This window comes from Meleagris gallopavo, chromosome 2, assembly GCF_905368555.1.
Source record: "Meleagris gallopavo chromosome 2, MGAL_WU_HG_1.1, whole genome shotgun sequence".
In the NCBI taxonomy this organism is placed as follows: domain Eukaryota; kingdom Metazoa; phylum Chordata; class Aves; order Galliformes; family Phasianidae; genus Meleagris; species Meleagris gallopavo.
In genome coordinates, this window is record NC_139405.1 from 15,857,913 (window position 1) to 15,873,951 (window position 16,039).

The following is a 16,039-nucleotide window of genomic DNA, read 5'->3' on the forward strand; positions in this document are numbered from 1 at the left end:
ATTTGTCTCAAGCTGAAAGAGCACAGATTTAGATTCGGATAACCAATACTTTTTTAATGGTCACTTAACAGGTTCCCCTCCTCTGTATATGCAATTAAACACCAGCTTCAGTTTTATCAATAAGGTAGGTTAGGTTGTGCAACTGGTGGGAAGACCTTGAGGTCTCCCAGTCCTCCTGCACTGGAGGAAGCTGCCCTTGAACGTACCTACTGAATGCACTCAGCCTGCTAACAGCAGTCTCCGCTACGTGATTTTTGAAATTGCAGCTGTTAAATTGTCATAAGGATGCTGTAAAAGTTTCTCTCTTCAGTATCTCAGTGCCACGCAACAAGCACCTTTGCATTAGTTCAAAGGGCTCCAGACTTACCTATTTACCTAATGCTCTGTACCATCTTGTCCAACACTTGTTACCACAGCAGCCTCTGTGATAACTGAGAGCCTGAACAAGAACATTGCTGTTAATAGCACTTTTCTGAAACAGTAAATGCCATTGTTACCTGTATGCCAAGGGTTGTGAAAGTCAAGCTCAGCAGAGTACAGCGCTGGGGGAAGATGATGATAATCCCAGATGAAAAGCAAGCCACACCATTCTCCTGATCCAAACAACATGTAAAGGGAGCAAGTTACTACTTCTCTTTACTTCCAGTTCTCAGTGTGAGTACATCCAGGCAAACCAACTACTTTTCTGCTGTATGTCGGAAGTACACTTTTATAGCCATCTTTCACTTGGGTAAAGGAAGAGGGAAATATGTGACTGTCTGCAGACTAAATGTTTAACATCTCAGCAGTCAACAGTTTTCTTCTGCAGAGCATATTCAGCGATGCCATTCTGTGGCTTCAGGAAATCCTTCTTCAGAGCATGTAGAGGATAAATAGGGGGAAGATAAGTCCAAGTTTACAAAAAGAACCAAAACAGGGATAGATAGCAGTGTGTTGCTTTTTTAGATCTCACAAAGGCTTCATGTGGTCAGTTCTAGTACACTACAGGAATGAGAAATCGGCAACAGTTTGCATCACCAAACAGCTCAGTTTGATATTTGATTAATGAAACAGTGATATGTCTGCAACTCAAAGTACTTAGACTGAGTGTTATTCTTAGAGTCTCAGTGTATCACATGAGCCAACTTCCAACCTCTTTAAATGCAAGAGGCTGAATTTCAAGGCTCTTCTCAAACAAGTAGGATTTCTGGTAGGACTTGAAGGTATTTAGGCACATCTGCAGAAAGCCACTTATTTCTGTAGCACTACTAGTTCTAGAAGATAGCCCAGTTTGTTGCCCCAGCCCCTAAAAGCATTACTGAATGCCCTTTTCCCAAACAATTCCTGTACTAATCAGTCTGACGCACCAGCGTTTAAGAACATTTCCTTTTATGTATTTTGTACTGCATTTCCTCCCTTATCCCTGTGGCAACCTTAAGACTTCACTGCCTGAAAGATATGTGATAACTGCCTCAAGGGCAATTTTCAGGCCAGGCTTAGAGTAACACTGTTGGCATTACTAAAAACAATTCCTTCAGATTTATTCCAAACTAGAAAGTTTAAGAAAACATCTCTCTTAAAAAAACAAGATAACTTCCCAAGTGATTTCATGTACTTTGAGTGATTGTTCGCACCCTGAAATCAGTACTATACCGATTTCTGCATTAAGCAGAGGATTTACAAATGTTATCTTTCACTTCCCCCAGTTATCTAAGGTTCCACAAGAGACCACAAGATCTCACTACACAGACAAAGTGAGACAGTCACAAGCAAAAGCCAGAGGAGCGTTTCTTACATCTGCCTCAGGAGCTGTGAACACAGACAAGGTTACAGGGGAAAGGAATAAGACACAGCACTCAAGCTTACAGGCTGTAATATCACAGGACTGGACTTCCAGAGATGGTTAAAATAACCGTGGTTATTCTTCCACTCACCAGTACCACCCTGTTTGAGAAGATAAGAGGCAAGAACAGTTTTTCCAAGTACACACAACACACAAGAATTAATCCTAACACGTCAGTACAAGCAGTTGATACATTCTGCAACAGGTTGAAAACTGTATAGAAGCCAAATAAAAGAAACACAAAAAAGCCTTGTTGTGCTGGAATGGTTATACAACACTTTGCTCAAAAGCCACTTCAAATACTGTACTGAAACCCAAAAAAAACCTTATAAATTCAATATGACCATATTACAGTTTGACAGTAACTACTGACAGGAATCTTGATCCTCACCCCACTTAAGCAACAACTGCATAAGATCAAACCACATTCTGCTTTCAATTTACTCAAAATTACATTCTAAATTATATTCTAAACTCCATGTCTGTAACCTGTACATTTTATTAATTTGAGTCCTCAACTTTTCTGTCTTTCCAGTTTAGCTTCTATTTCAGTCTTCCAAGAGCAACACAGCATGGTTTTAAAGCTCTGGCTGTTCCCTCATCTATTACTGTGCAACAGTGAAGAGCAGGACAAAATACCTCCAAATCCTGGTCTTTCATAACCCATTTCCATATATTCGATTGCCTATTAGCTCCGTGCAAGCATTCACCAGGAGGCACCAACAAGACCTCCCATACATGGCTTGCTGCATTCATTCAGGTAACTTGTCAGGCTGCTCTAGATGCCGCATGACTCAATAATGCCATCTTAGGTGCCAAATGTTTTGCCTTAAGATCTTCCAGCTATAAACAGGAGGCAGCTACTTTCTGTTCAGTTAATGCAATAATGGTCAAAGTCAGAAAATGCTTATTTCAACTCCAGAAGTCATAATGAGCACTGAGACCTACCACTATTCTCACACCAGAACGAGAAACCAACTGGCTTTGTTACTTCAGGGAGTAATATCTGTATGTAGGAGCAGCGGCTTGCAGTGACCAACTCCACACAAGGCAACTGGATAGCTTTTGAATATATAAGTATATGAACAACCTGCTATGGAGGTAACTCACTGGGTGAATATGCCATCAATAGCACTGTAATAGCACGCATATGCTCCCTCCCAAAAGGAGACAGGAGGGCAAGTTCCTTTCTTTGCAGCAGTGACAACTCCAGTTAGACAGCAGCAGGTAGGTGCTTGCCTGGCATTACTTTATGCTCTTGATCATCTCACAGTAACTTGTTTGTGCAGCCACAGAAAGTAATGAACCTTATCTTCAAGTCTTAGAAGATAAACACAGTCAATCAAGACTTAAGAGTGGGAAATCTGTCCCGCAGAGTTCATTTCAGGCTTCCTGGTTGGACAGAAAAAAGACTTCCAAAGTTTAAATTCCTCAGATTTTTATACTGGATGTGTTCCAAAACATATATTTAGCAAGCACATAAGGTCTTCCTCTCCTGAAAATGAACACTAGATAAAAATGTAGTAATTCCTTTCAGAAATACACAGAAGTGACAAGTCAGGCATCAATGCTCTCAGAAAATTAGTCCCTAATACATGTTAATTTATTGCTAGAAATGACTTCATTACAATCCTTATTCTAACGGAATAACTCGCTTCATATCAATCGTCACTTTGCTGTTCTGTTTAACTGCAGACATCAATCTTAGTGATGTTCACATGTACCCTAAACTCACTCACAGAACAGATCTATTTGTTTCATAGACAATTCCCAACACCACAAATTAATCCATGCGTAAATCAGCTTTACAGCACTCTGACCTCCAAATCTGCTCCAGAACAAAATAATATTCTTAGTGTCACAAACAGCCTTCTGTAACCAGGGAAAGCCACTTTCATCTTTCCTCCCAGACAGCTCAAGTTTAAAGTTTGGGTTGCTGGAAGTGTTTTGAGAAATAGACCCAACCATTTTCCACTAAGAATAGTCTTAAGAAACTATGCATGTAATTACTTTTGAAAGCTTCTGACTGCTACAAATGACACATTCTGCAAGTCTAAGCAGATGCTCATAGAATATTTGTTTCCTCGTTCACCTTACATAGTTAAGAGGTAAGATAAAACCCTGCAATGTCAACAATTAGTACAGCAAGTTTGAGACATTAAGACAGAATTTAGCAAAACTTTGGCAAAGCGTACTCAGACTGGCAAGTTGAAGATCTCATTATAAACACAGCATACAGCAACAACAAAAACAAGGACACAATTCCACCTGGTATTAAAGCTGAAAACTTCCCACTCAAAGACTGCCATGCCAGCAGCCCAAAAATCATTGCCAGGACAGGGTCTGTCTGCATCTGCAGTGCAGTAACAACTTTAATCTGACTTCCAGTTAAGTTTGATGTGAAACCTGGCAGTTTTCCTTACGAATGTCCTTGGAACAGTTAAAACTTACTTTATGGATTGTGCTAAAAATGTGTAACAGTTTGCTAAGAACAAGCACGAAGTTGGAACAAGTTATCACAGTGATCAAGTAAAACTGGTGACCCAAGTACTGTTGGAGACTAGCACATCAATACATTTCACTACCGAAGAACACAGAAAACAGTTCACCTGCATTTGTTACATCTGATTTCACAGCTGGACAAAACTCAAAGTCAGAGGGGTTGCAACACAGCCATCAGGAGATAAGCACCCTGCTATTACATCAGAGAAAAATCCCCAACCCTCCTTCCCTCCCACACACACCTGCACTTATCCAGCCTAGCCAGCTTGAGGTTGCACTCCTATTCTTACCAGGACAAGAAGAGAAACCAATCACTCCTGTATCATCATGCCTTGCTCCATTCAGCAGTACCTTAGTAGTCCAGTCAATAAGCAGATGTTAATCACGGATATTTAACTGATACATGGGGACCACAGCTGGCATAATGTACCCAAGAAGTATCAGCAGCCCCACAAGACTTGGCTCAGGCACTCCAGACCACCTGGAATAAACAAGGGCAGCCTGGCCTCTCTGATCTAGGAGAGTATGCCATGCTTAAAGGAATGCTTCCACAACAGTTCCAGTATAGAACAGCTTTACCTGCACTATTCTAGAAGTGTACTTAAGCTACAGGCAGGTGAACAACATGAAAAGGAAAGAATGCAGCTTTCCTCAGCCCTACACTCAGCTTTCAAAAGACTCACAGATGAAATATCACAGAGCTCTGGCTATTATTTGAGAAAGAACTGTAACATCATGAGTGGCTTTACTGTAAGCTAGAACATAACAGCTGTAAAGTAATGTTTAGTAATGGTACAGAAGCAGTTATAGGCCTCTCCTGTTACTTATCTTTCTTTGTAACTACTCTAATCTTCCACGCTGCTTTATTTCGTTGTACAGAAAGGTATTCTGCAGGCATGAAAGGATCACCCATATCTTTACATGCAGACCCTCTCAGCTATGTTGTTCCATTCCTAAAATACCTAAGCAACTTAACAGTGACATACTCTTGTTTCCCTCACTAATGATGACACAGCTACCTTAAAGGCCATTTATTACATGTGTGCTGCTACACTTCTGACCCTGTGCAAGTTAAGCAATAACCCAATACTTTTAAGATTATTACGCCACATACTACTGAAAATACAGACAGAACCATCAAATAAAATTCAACAGCACTAGGAGTGGAGGAATGGAAAACAGAACACCAAGTAGCCAAGCGGCATCGCATCCTCAGTTTCCATCTCTGAATGCATCTGGCAGCACTGCAACTTCAATGAAACAGCTCAGTAGCTTTCTCCTACCCCTCCCCTATAAGAAAGTCAGAACAGCAGCTCTGCACCTGCCAGCTTACAGCACTGTCAGCCTTCCCAGCTCCTAGCTGGCTTGCAGAAGAAGCAATTTGAACCAATACTGCCACATGGCATCTGCTAGCTTTGTTTAATCATGCTTAGTTCCACCCTTCTGCTTCCAAATTAAGCGAGAGTTGTTAGAAGTTGTTCAAATAGCTCAGCATCTGATTGTAGCACTAAAACCTGATGCAATTGATATCTGTGTTTAAGCTAGTACTAACTCTGCCAGCCCCAGTGATAGTCCCCATCCATGCAGTAATGCAGACCTACATTCTGAAGTTTAAAATATCCTTGAGAGCTAACCATATAGATGTACATATGTATTAAAGAAACCCCACACTGCGCAAACACCAGCCCATCTGAGGCTCAGCCCCAAGTAGAAACACGTCCCATCGCTACCAGAAGACGCGTTAGGAGCGAGCACGGTGCAGGGCACGGGCTCCGCACGGAGAGCGGCCCAGGGCCGAGCGGCCGTCCGCCCTGCCAGGCGACCAGAGCTCCCTCGGCCCCCGGCGGCCCGAGGTACCCGCAGCCCACCGCCGGATTCCCGGCCACGCACACGTCGGCCGTGCCGCAGCGATGAGCGGGGTCGGCTGCCCCGAGCCCGCAGCCCCTCTCCGCCCTGCATAGCGGCGGACCCGGGCAGAGCGCGGTCACCGCCACCGGGAGCGAGCGCCGGGCCGGGCGAAGGGAACGGCGCTACGGCCCCCACCGCCCTCACCCCGCCGGGGCTGGCGGCCTCCCCCGCCATTTTGAGGAGGGGGGAGAACCCGGGGCCTCCCCCGTGCCGCCCGCGGACGGCTCCCGCCACCCGGCCCCGCGCGGCCTCGACGGCCCTGGCGGAGCTCCCGCTGCCGGTCCCCGCCGCCGCCGGCCGCCCGGCGGGCTGCGCTACCTGCCGGCTCGGGCCGTTGGCGGGTCGACCCCGCGCGCCGCGCCGCGTCCCTTTCCGCCATCTTGTCCGGGTTTAAAATTAACTCGCCGTGACGTCAGAACTCCGCCGCGAGACCTTTATCGCCCGGCGGCGGCGCGCGGGATGCGGGTCCTAGCGCCTTCGGCTGCCCGCCGCGGGAGGGACGGCGCATGCGCAACCCGCAGCCCTGCCGGTGGCGGGTGGGGAAGAGCGCATGCGCGGTTTGCGTTTGACGGGCCCCGAGGGGTGAGAGGGCTGTCTCGGCGTAGGGAGGGCAGAGCGGGTGCCGCCGCTTCGGGCTCCCTTGTGCGGTTCAGCACCTGGCTCTGCCCAGCAGCTGTGCGGACTGGCTGCGGAAAGGCTTTAGGCCTGCGAGGTTGCCTGTTGGTAGAGGTCACATTTGAGTGGTAAATGAGTTCGTGAGGCGGGCAGCGGCGTTGCTGAAACCCATCTGAGTGCAGCAACGCTCCTTGTGTAGACCTTACCCTTCTCAGGGTCCTGAGCTATGCTAGCTGAGTTGGTTCTGGGGACGCGGCTTTGAGTGGCAGCAAGCTAAAAACACCAATGCCTAAACAGGTGGAAGGAAAAGTCAGACGAGGTTGAAAACCAATGTGTTCTGCTGTGGCCCCAGTGAGCGCCTTCTGAACCTGCACACCCTGCTTTCAGCTGGGTATAAGGGGCTTTGTGTCACTGAGACCCAGCACAACACTGACAGGCCTTGCCTCCAGCAGCTCAGTGTCGGAAAGAGATGGCATAACCACAGCAGCTGAGCACTGCAGAAGGAGAACAGTGGCTTGTACGAGTCACTGTGAAACTGACAAGAAGGATTTTCCTATGCTGTATTTAAGCTCGCACAAATGGAAGCAGAATGCTCTGTATAGAAGTGCAGAGGAAAACAGTGCCATTGGCCTTCTGCAGTTTAATATCCCCCACTTATTTGTGGCAGCTTGCTATGGAAAGTGAGTGCGTCACTGCCTGTCCTTCTCACCTCAGCCCAAGTCAAAAGGCACACTTTCCTGACATCAGAAAGAAACCAGAACACACTCTACAAGTTCTGGATTTGTGACTTTCAAGAAAGGAGGGATCTGGGGGTATTTCAGACATACATAGATCAGGCAAATGGAAAAGCCCTGAAGTAAAACACGTTGAAAGCCAGAAACCCTGTTAGTATGACATAGTTAAGATTCAGCAGCTCAGTATGAATCTAAGGAGTTGGAAAAAAAATAAAAAACAATAAAGACGTTTCCAAGTTCTGTTGCTAGTAAACAGTCTTATTTCTGATCAAGTCCAGAAGAGTTCATGCAAAGAAGAGTTTGAAATACTGCATATACAGATGGATAGATTTCTATTCCATGCAGCAGGATTTACTGCTGCTGTAACGTGAGAACAGATATGAAGAACGCAGAGGTCAGAAAGCTCAACCTTAATTCTGCTCTGTTCACACGAAGAAAGGAGACATTTTCCAAGCTGAGGATTTTGCCTCAGGACTGCAGACTTGCATATTCCTGTCTGCAAAGATCCCCAACTTCACCACTCTCCCAGTTGCTTGCTGCTTGCCTCTGACCAGGCTAGCAAGGAGTTAGTACTGAAACTTCTTAAGCCAAACACTGATTTCATACTGAGAAAGCCCAGATCAGATTCAGATTCTTTACACTTTTCCATATAAAATTAGGCTCTGTCACCATCTCTAACCTGTATGCTGCTTGTGAAAGGTAACTTGTGCAGTGACAAATCAGCAAACCCACCACCTACCTGAGTCACTGTAAACACCGTGCTGGCACTGGGGAACAGGGCAGTCTCGCATCCTGAAGGGCTGAGGGTCCTGGGTTGAGCTGGAGAGGTTTCTGTCGGAGGCACTGAGCTTAGTAATATCTTTCCTCATTTGCATGGAGCTTTAGAATCCAAATGAATGATAAGGCCAGTTTCAGCCTTCCCTCCAGGCTGCAGAGGGGTACAGACAGAGCTGAAGAAAGCCAGCTGTGAGATAAAGGTGGACTTCTGGCAGCCCCCTAAGCAACAAAACATATCTGGGGAGCAGTGGCTGCTCTGCTCTGGTCAGACAGTGATCTGCTATCTGACTAGAAATCACTGAGGGAGCCACGTCACTTAGATTTCCAAACAGTCTCCCATTAAGAAATCCACCCAGATCTCAGGCTTGCTCAAAGAGTCAAGCATGTTCCCCTCAGAGCTAGGACAAACCCTGCAAGACACCTTGTCTTCTTTTTCCATGTGAAGGCCACCCAAGCTATAGAAACCATGCTCCCACAGACACATACTGCTAGATTCTTCCTGAGCTGTCTGGCATTTGCCTCACCATCTCACCGAGGATTCCAGCCCCACAGACAAGCTTGGCTTCCAATGCATTTTTTCTCACTGATATTCACTGTTTCTCATGGCAATCTCTTGAACTGAGGGATGTCTGCAACCATCATGCAGGTTATCTCAGACTTCTTGTGTGTCTGATTTAGAAAGTGCCCACCACAGCCCTGAGCTTGTACCTATTTGTGTGTTTGCTGTGGTGGGTAGCAAGCATGCAGCTTGGGGTTTGCCCAGGCAAAACCAAGAGAGTGCTTAACAAAGATCCATACTTGATTGGATGCTTTCAGCAGTGTGTGCTGAAACATGGGATAGCAAACCTGGGCAAGCAGCTTCCCTGCAGAGAGCTCTGAAAAAGCAGAGAGGCTATTGGGAGTAGAAAGTGAGTTAGGAAGGGGAAGAAAAAAACAGTTTACCAAATCTCCTGAACCTGCAGCTGTTCTGCATGCTCAGTGGAGACGGCATTTCAGCTGGCAGCAGTGCATGCACTTAAGAGGCAGAGAGCAGCCCCTCACATACCACTCATTTATAGCAAGCCGAGTGGGAGACACATCCCATCTCCTCTGTGATGACTCAAGAGCAGCTCCTTTGGGGAGGAAGAATGAAATAACGTTGAATTTTAGCTGTTGTTAGAGCAGCTCAGAGCACGTTGCTAGGCACCAGCTGCAGGAATTGCCTGCAGGTGCTTTCACAGGAGGGATTGGGCCACTTTGCTGGTCTCTCCCAAGACAAAACTGGGATTGCAGCCTGAGTACCTTTGAAGCAGGACATAATCCATGTTCAGCCTGAAGGAGTTGTTGCACGATTTTCCCAAGATTAAGGGCTTACATCAAGAGGCTGTGGCACTGCTGGAGGAAGGACAATGGGCAGACTCCAGAGTAATGCTTTGGTTTAGGTCTCCCCTCTGCGAGATGGTGGCAATTCCAGAAGTGCGAATGGAGAGGGAATCTTCTCCCCTGTTCTGCCCTGACTTCAGGATGGTTGAAGTTTTCAGAGGAGTGAATAGCTAAGTGATTTACTTCTAGTGGTGGAAATGAAGATCTCTAACCAGCTGAAGCATTCATTTACAAGCATTCGCTCAAACCAACTTCTGTCATTTCGGTCTCTATAAACGCAGTGCAATTTCCATCTCACTGTTAGGCAAAAGCATAATGAGATGAGGACAGTTCAAAAGCCAGGGCTAAAAAATGACTCCCTTAAAGACTGCTTACAGAATGCTAAAGAACCTGCAACAAAGAGAAGCCTCTCTGCCTACAGTCATTGCACTGCCCCCGGCCTCACCCCGAGGATGTGTCTGCCTTGGTTTGTGACCTGCCTCTGCGTTCAAAAATGACACCAACCTGGGAGTACACACACGTTAAATGCCAGCATGATGTTAGCTTTTCCACACGAGTTTTTAACTGCTTTTTCTCACTTGATGTGGGTCTCTCTATGTACCTCTGTGGTTCAAGGCCCTTTTGTTGGCATTTCCTAATAGCTGCTTAGCACAGGAAAGCCACCACAAATAAAAGACCTCACCATATCCCTCTAGCTCTAGCTAGAGAGTCTAGCTCCCAAACCTCTTGTCCTAGAAAAAGAGGAATTGCTCCAGCTGTCAGTATGAGGCCCATCAAAAATCTTGCAGATATAATCACACCAGCCACTGAAGCCTCTCTCCACAGCATAGACCTATTTCTGCTCTGCTTAATACAAACAAGAAGACACGTGGCTGAGGGAAAGAAGAGACCCCAGTGGTGTCTATGCAATGCATGATACTGTGCTTCAGTACACGCTGCTGGTGCTTTTCCTGCATGATGCAGCAAAAAAGATGTGGATACCAGAGTCAGTTTGAGATGAAAGTACTCCATCATCACATGAGCATCAGTGTTGATTCAGAGTCTCATTTGAAAAAAAAATGCTTAGTAGACATTTTATTATTTAGTGTAATACAGTAAGACCAATTGCTTAGGCCAGTGCTCTTTTTTTCTAACATTCCTATCAGCACAGGTTGTAACTTTCAGAAGAGGTTATTTTTCCTTGCGGATTAACTGGTCTTTCGTATCACAAGCTAACTCCTCTGCCACAGGGAAAAGCATCGCTGTGGTACTGATTTGAATAAAGCAGCTTTATACCTGGGGAAGGTATTTTACATTGAGCCCTGTGGAGGTAGGCCTGGCTCTGGGTTGTTTGCAGGACTGAATGTGACTGGCCCACTGTACAAAAGGTGCTCATTACAGAAGAGTTTATTTGCATCCTTCACAGCTACGTGACTCGGGTCCTGCTGGGCGAGATTTACAGGTCCCTTAAGAAAGTGGGTGGTTCGTTCCCAGGGTTTCACATGATTTCTTCGCCTGCAGGTCCAGACTGGCTGCATAGTGATGAATTAGTTCAAAAGAGGGATTCTTCTGTGAATTCCCAAGACACCAAAGAAGCCAAGTTGCAGCTCTCATGATCCTTTCCAAGGAAGGAAACTCTCACCAGCCCTGTCCTCCACATTCCATCCCCACACCCTCGGATGAGACTGTATCAGCCCATTGCCCACATCAGGACAGGTCTGGATGTAATGTAACCACAACCCACTGTGCTCAACTCTCCTCAGCAAGAGAAGATTTGGGTTATTGTGGGCTTCCTCATCAAGCACACAGGTAGCAAAACCCAAGCCTCAAAAATGTGATAGTCACCAGCAGGAGCTGGTTTAAGACTCAGTTCCAACAGTGCCTTGATCTCTGGGGATCTTTCACCAGCACTGTGGGCTTATGACAGGATGCCTGAAGCAGAAACACCCTCCCGGAAAAGCAGATATCCATGCTCTGCTTTGAGCCAGGCCCAGGGCTGGGGCATAATCCTTAATACACCAATGAAACTGCCTGGATTCAATCTCTGGCATGAAATCAAAACCTGGGGCTGAGATTAGACGTGAAGTATCAGACCAGCCTTGCCATCTGCATTTCCAGATTCAGTCAAGCCCTGTGCCAAGCCTTGGACACAAAACAGAATGTGCTGCTTAATCACTCTGGATTAGCATGCAAATTTAATTTACATACTTTCAATGAAAATGAGAATACACATTCAGTTTTTCTCCAAGCATCTTTCAGTGTGCCTGAGTTGTGGGCCTGCACCATGGCCATAGGCACATCTTGCCTGGACATTTTTCTGCATAACCTACTCTAGGGAGCCTGCTTTAGCAGGGGAGTTGGACTTGATGATCTCCAGAGGTCCTTTCCAACCCCTATGATTCTGTGAAACAAGCAGTCAAGTTTTAGCAGCATCCAGATGATGGGGCTGAGATGAGGGTTCTGTTGTCTTGGCTTTATACTGGCCTGATGGAATGGTCCTCCTGCCTCAAAACCTCTCTGTGTGACAAAGGAATGAGAGGACAGATCAGACCATGGGCAAGGCATAGTCACAGGGGCGGGTACCTGATAGCTCCAGACCTGCTCCAATACCACCAAAGTGAAGCACACAGAAGCACAGCACATCTTTGTTACTGGGGACTGCTTATCAAGAGCATGTCTCCAGAAAGACTATTTTTCCAGAAGTAAAATAGGCTTAGCTGCTGTCCTTGGCATTTGTTCCATGTCAGCTCGCTCTTTGCCACAAAAGGCAAGGTCAGCCACAAAAGGCACAGTGCAACACCAGCTTTGATCATATTTTGGTAGTTTGACAGAAGAAGGTTCCAGTGGCTTATCACAAGAGAAAAACCAACACAGAATCATTTCAAAATATCCATCAGGGTGATGTCACCTATTTTGAACAGATCAGTAACGTTAGCTTGAGTGAAAAAAAAACAGAGAGAAAAGGCATTTCATTCCTTACCTGATCCACCCCATCCTGAGTAAATGCAGCCTGGCTGCAGTAGAAGGCTAGCTGCCCAAACTCAAATTCATTTGAGATCCAGAGATTAAGATACAATCATTTGATCTCAGATTAAATAGTGGATGAACACCACAAAGAATAGCTTAAAACATTTGGAAAGGTGTTAAGGAAAATCAAGCAGGATTAAACAACAAAATAGCAGCATTAAGCCAGAATGCCTCCCTGGATCACATGAAACTAGGCATCAAAGAGCACACTGTGCCACAGCTTAACAGCACTTGAGTGTTGAGCAATTCACTGTAAAGGAAAAGCAGAACAGCCTGATATCAGAGGCAGGTAAGCTGCATGTGCCAGTGATCTGCCAGTTTGGGGTCCCCACTGCCTCTGGTGTGGAGCAGAAGGGATGGCAGGAGACCCAGCTTATGACTCCCACCTGCTTTGTGAGAAGTTCTGTGAAGGACATGAAGGTGAAGGGTGCTTGGCATTATCCCTAACCTTGTTGCTCCTATATCAGCACCAGCTTCCATTTCTTAAGCCAGTTCCTAGCACAGCCCCATGCTTGCAGCCTTTGGACCTCAGAACAGAGGGAGGCAGAGCAGCAACAGGTGAAACCAAGAACCTCGTTCATGCAGCTTCACAGAACCACACTGGTGCCCAGTTCTGCACCTATTAATGCAGGATTTAGCAGGGCACAACACAAGTAAGGGATAACTCATGCCAGGTTTGCACCATCCAGCCATCCTTCAGTGTTTCTATTTCTCACTCTTCAAACTGAAAACAGGAGTTTGACAGGCCCTACATCACTTTGTTGAGGTGCTCTCCCTCACCCTCAGGGGAGAACAGCCAGCTGCCAAATACCCTCATTAGGAAGAAAATACCCAGCAAAAATAGGCTAACTAGCTGTAAATGCTAAAGGAAGGCAACTCAGGGCAGCAAAGCTTAGACTCAGAGCATAGCACGACCACTTTCCAGCTTTGCTCTGGGAGCTCTCCCCACACCGCAAGTGCAGCCTCTCCCGCTGGACTTGGCCTCTATTTCCTACAACAAATTGTCACAGCACCCTGGAGACTGCTTGTTTGCAACCAACACAGATCATTCTAAGCCCTTCCTACACATTTCTCAGTGTTTTCCATATTCTTTTCTCAGCTTCTTTCTTCTGCAACATGTTTGAAATCATTAATGCAGTGCTATTAAATGAGACCCAGTCCCAGATGGGCAGCGTCACACAAAATTGGTGCCTGAGAGTGTGACACTGGCCTGGGCCTTGCACACTGGTAAACAACACTGGTAACTCTGGAGGGCTCATCCTCACCCAGAGGGGTTTGTGCTGGGTGGTCCCAGCCCCAGATTTTCCCTCAGGGCAGCTCTAAGAGATGCAGAGAGCAGCTCCCTGCTGCAAACATCATGATGCTCCGTTTGCAAATAAGCTGTGCCATTGAGAGGCTGGTGTGTCCTTCACCAAAAAGCACCGTGCAACAGGAAACTCCAAGGCACAACTAGGGAAGTGTGGGATGCCCCAAAGCATGTAACTGTTTTTCCTGCTTCTTGTCTTGCAAAGCACAGCCAGTTTTCCAGGCAGCCCCACTGCCAGCAGCAGCCAACTGGCAGGCACAGTGGCCCTGAACGATTATTTAACAGCAGATTGTATAACCAATGTTACATTTCTGTCACTGACCTCAGCCCTGGGACATTTCCCACCCAGAAAACTTCCATCTAATCTTTCAGACTTGGGGGGAGCAACCTTGGGCATCTGACACCATCCCTCAGAGAACAGCAATGAGAGGGGACCTGGAGCTGCCTGGAACATCCCAGATGCACAAGGAGGAAGAGGAGAGGAGGGATCTTAATAATCCACTCAAGGCTCAAGGATGGATCCACCTGGTTCAGACCCAGCTCATTCTGTAATCAATTAAAACCAGGGACTTCTGGAGCCTTATTCCAACAGATGCAACAAGGAATTTGTTTCTGAACTTGGCTTCAGGTTGTCTAAACTCTCAGCATGCTTTCTCAGCTGGTTTCAGGGTCTGTAGGCATCTAACCAGAATAAGCACAGAGATGCTGGGAGGATGGAGACCATGCACAAGCTCCTTCCCATGCCAGTACTTCTGTGAGGCTGCGTGGAAAAAACAACTTCTGCCTTTAGACATACTTGCTCAATTTTTTCAAACACTGTTCATAAAACTTCCAAAGGTGTACCTGCTCAGGGATGCAGCAGCCCACAGAGGATTTTGCAGCAGCAGGCTGACTTCAGGAGCTTACAGTTTACAGCGAAACACACAATAGTCACAATAAATAAATAATTCAAAGGACAAAATCTGATATGCAAAATCCATTACTCTTTCCACAGTTGGTCAAAGGAGACAGCTGCTGCAATGCAATTAAGTCTAACCATTAAACAAGGGGCTGGAAAGGCACGATGCTCATTACCAAGCCTGAGGTCTGTGCGTGTCAGCATTTGGAGATGCCTTATAGGTAGGTGGTAGGTGTCAGTGCTTTCAAAGAAGCATGCTGGTTCTTTAACCCAGAAAACTTCGAAAAAGTTTCAAAGAGAAACTGACCTCCCCTTGGGCAATTCAAATCTCAGCTAGAGGAAGCAGCTGTCTTGCTAGGAGTATTTTGGTTTTGCAAAGTTGTTCTGCTTCATTTGCAGGCCACAGAAATCGGCTTTGAGCTGGTCCTTGGATTTTAAAAGCTTTGTATGTACACCACAAAGCTTTGGATCCTGGGTGTGCTGCAGGTGAGCTTCTCAGACCTCCACTGCTCCTGCTGGCTGGCACAGCCCCTGCCTGATCTGCATGCCCACTGATGTGGTTAAAGTCCCATGCTTTGCACTTTGCCCCTCATAGCAAGAGCAGACAGCAATACTGCAAGTGATGCTGGGCACAGGAGGCTGAGGGCACAGAGCACCTGCCACTATCTATCAGCTCCAGGTAACGGCTTTGCCCAAGGAGCATATCCAGGTGTGTCACTCCCTTGTAATACATACGCAAGCTGCTCCATTTCTACTGCACAAAGGGCAGGAGACCACCACTGCTTTTGCCTTATGATCACAATGATCCAGCAGCATTTTATGCCTTAAGGATATAATCCAACGTTGCATGGCAAGGAGATTCATCAAGTCACAGCTATTGGATGCATCCTGACATGGAGAGGGACCCATGGCTCACTCCTGCCCGCAGGACAATCACAGAATCACCAAGGTTGGAAAAGACCTTCAAGATCATCCAGTCCAGCCATCCAGCTATCCTCAATAGTACTCATTATACCATGTCCCTCAATCCCTCAATACAAAATCCAAACGTTCCTTGACAAACGTCATCGTGTTCTGTACCTGCCACAAGCTCGTGGGGAAGGGGATGC

General features: G+C 46.4%; 1 protein-coding gene across 3 annotated transcripts in view; it reads right to left on the minus strand.

The window, feature by feature from the left end:
- Positions 1–6,705, minus strand: part of ATL2 (atlastin GTPase 2) — a 37,762-nt gene extending 31,057 nt beyond the window's left edge. For 2 of the 3 annotated variants that reach the window (XM_085219092.1, XM_085219093.1), the window contains exon 1: positions 498–624. In XM_085219092.1, coding sequence (XP_085075218.1) covers positions 498–609 — 112 coding nt within the window. In that variant the 5' untranslated portion in view covers positions 610–624. Of the gene's footprint in view, positions 1–497; positions 625–6,550 lie in introns of those variants that run through there. The other variant, XM_085219094.1, reaches the window with a different exon arrangement.
- Positions 6,706–16,039: the final 9,334 nt, after the last annotated feature.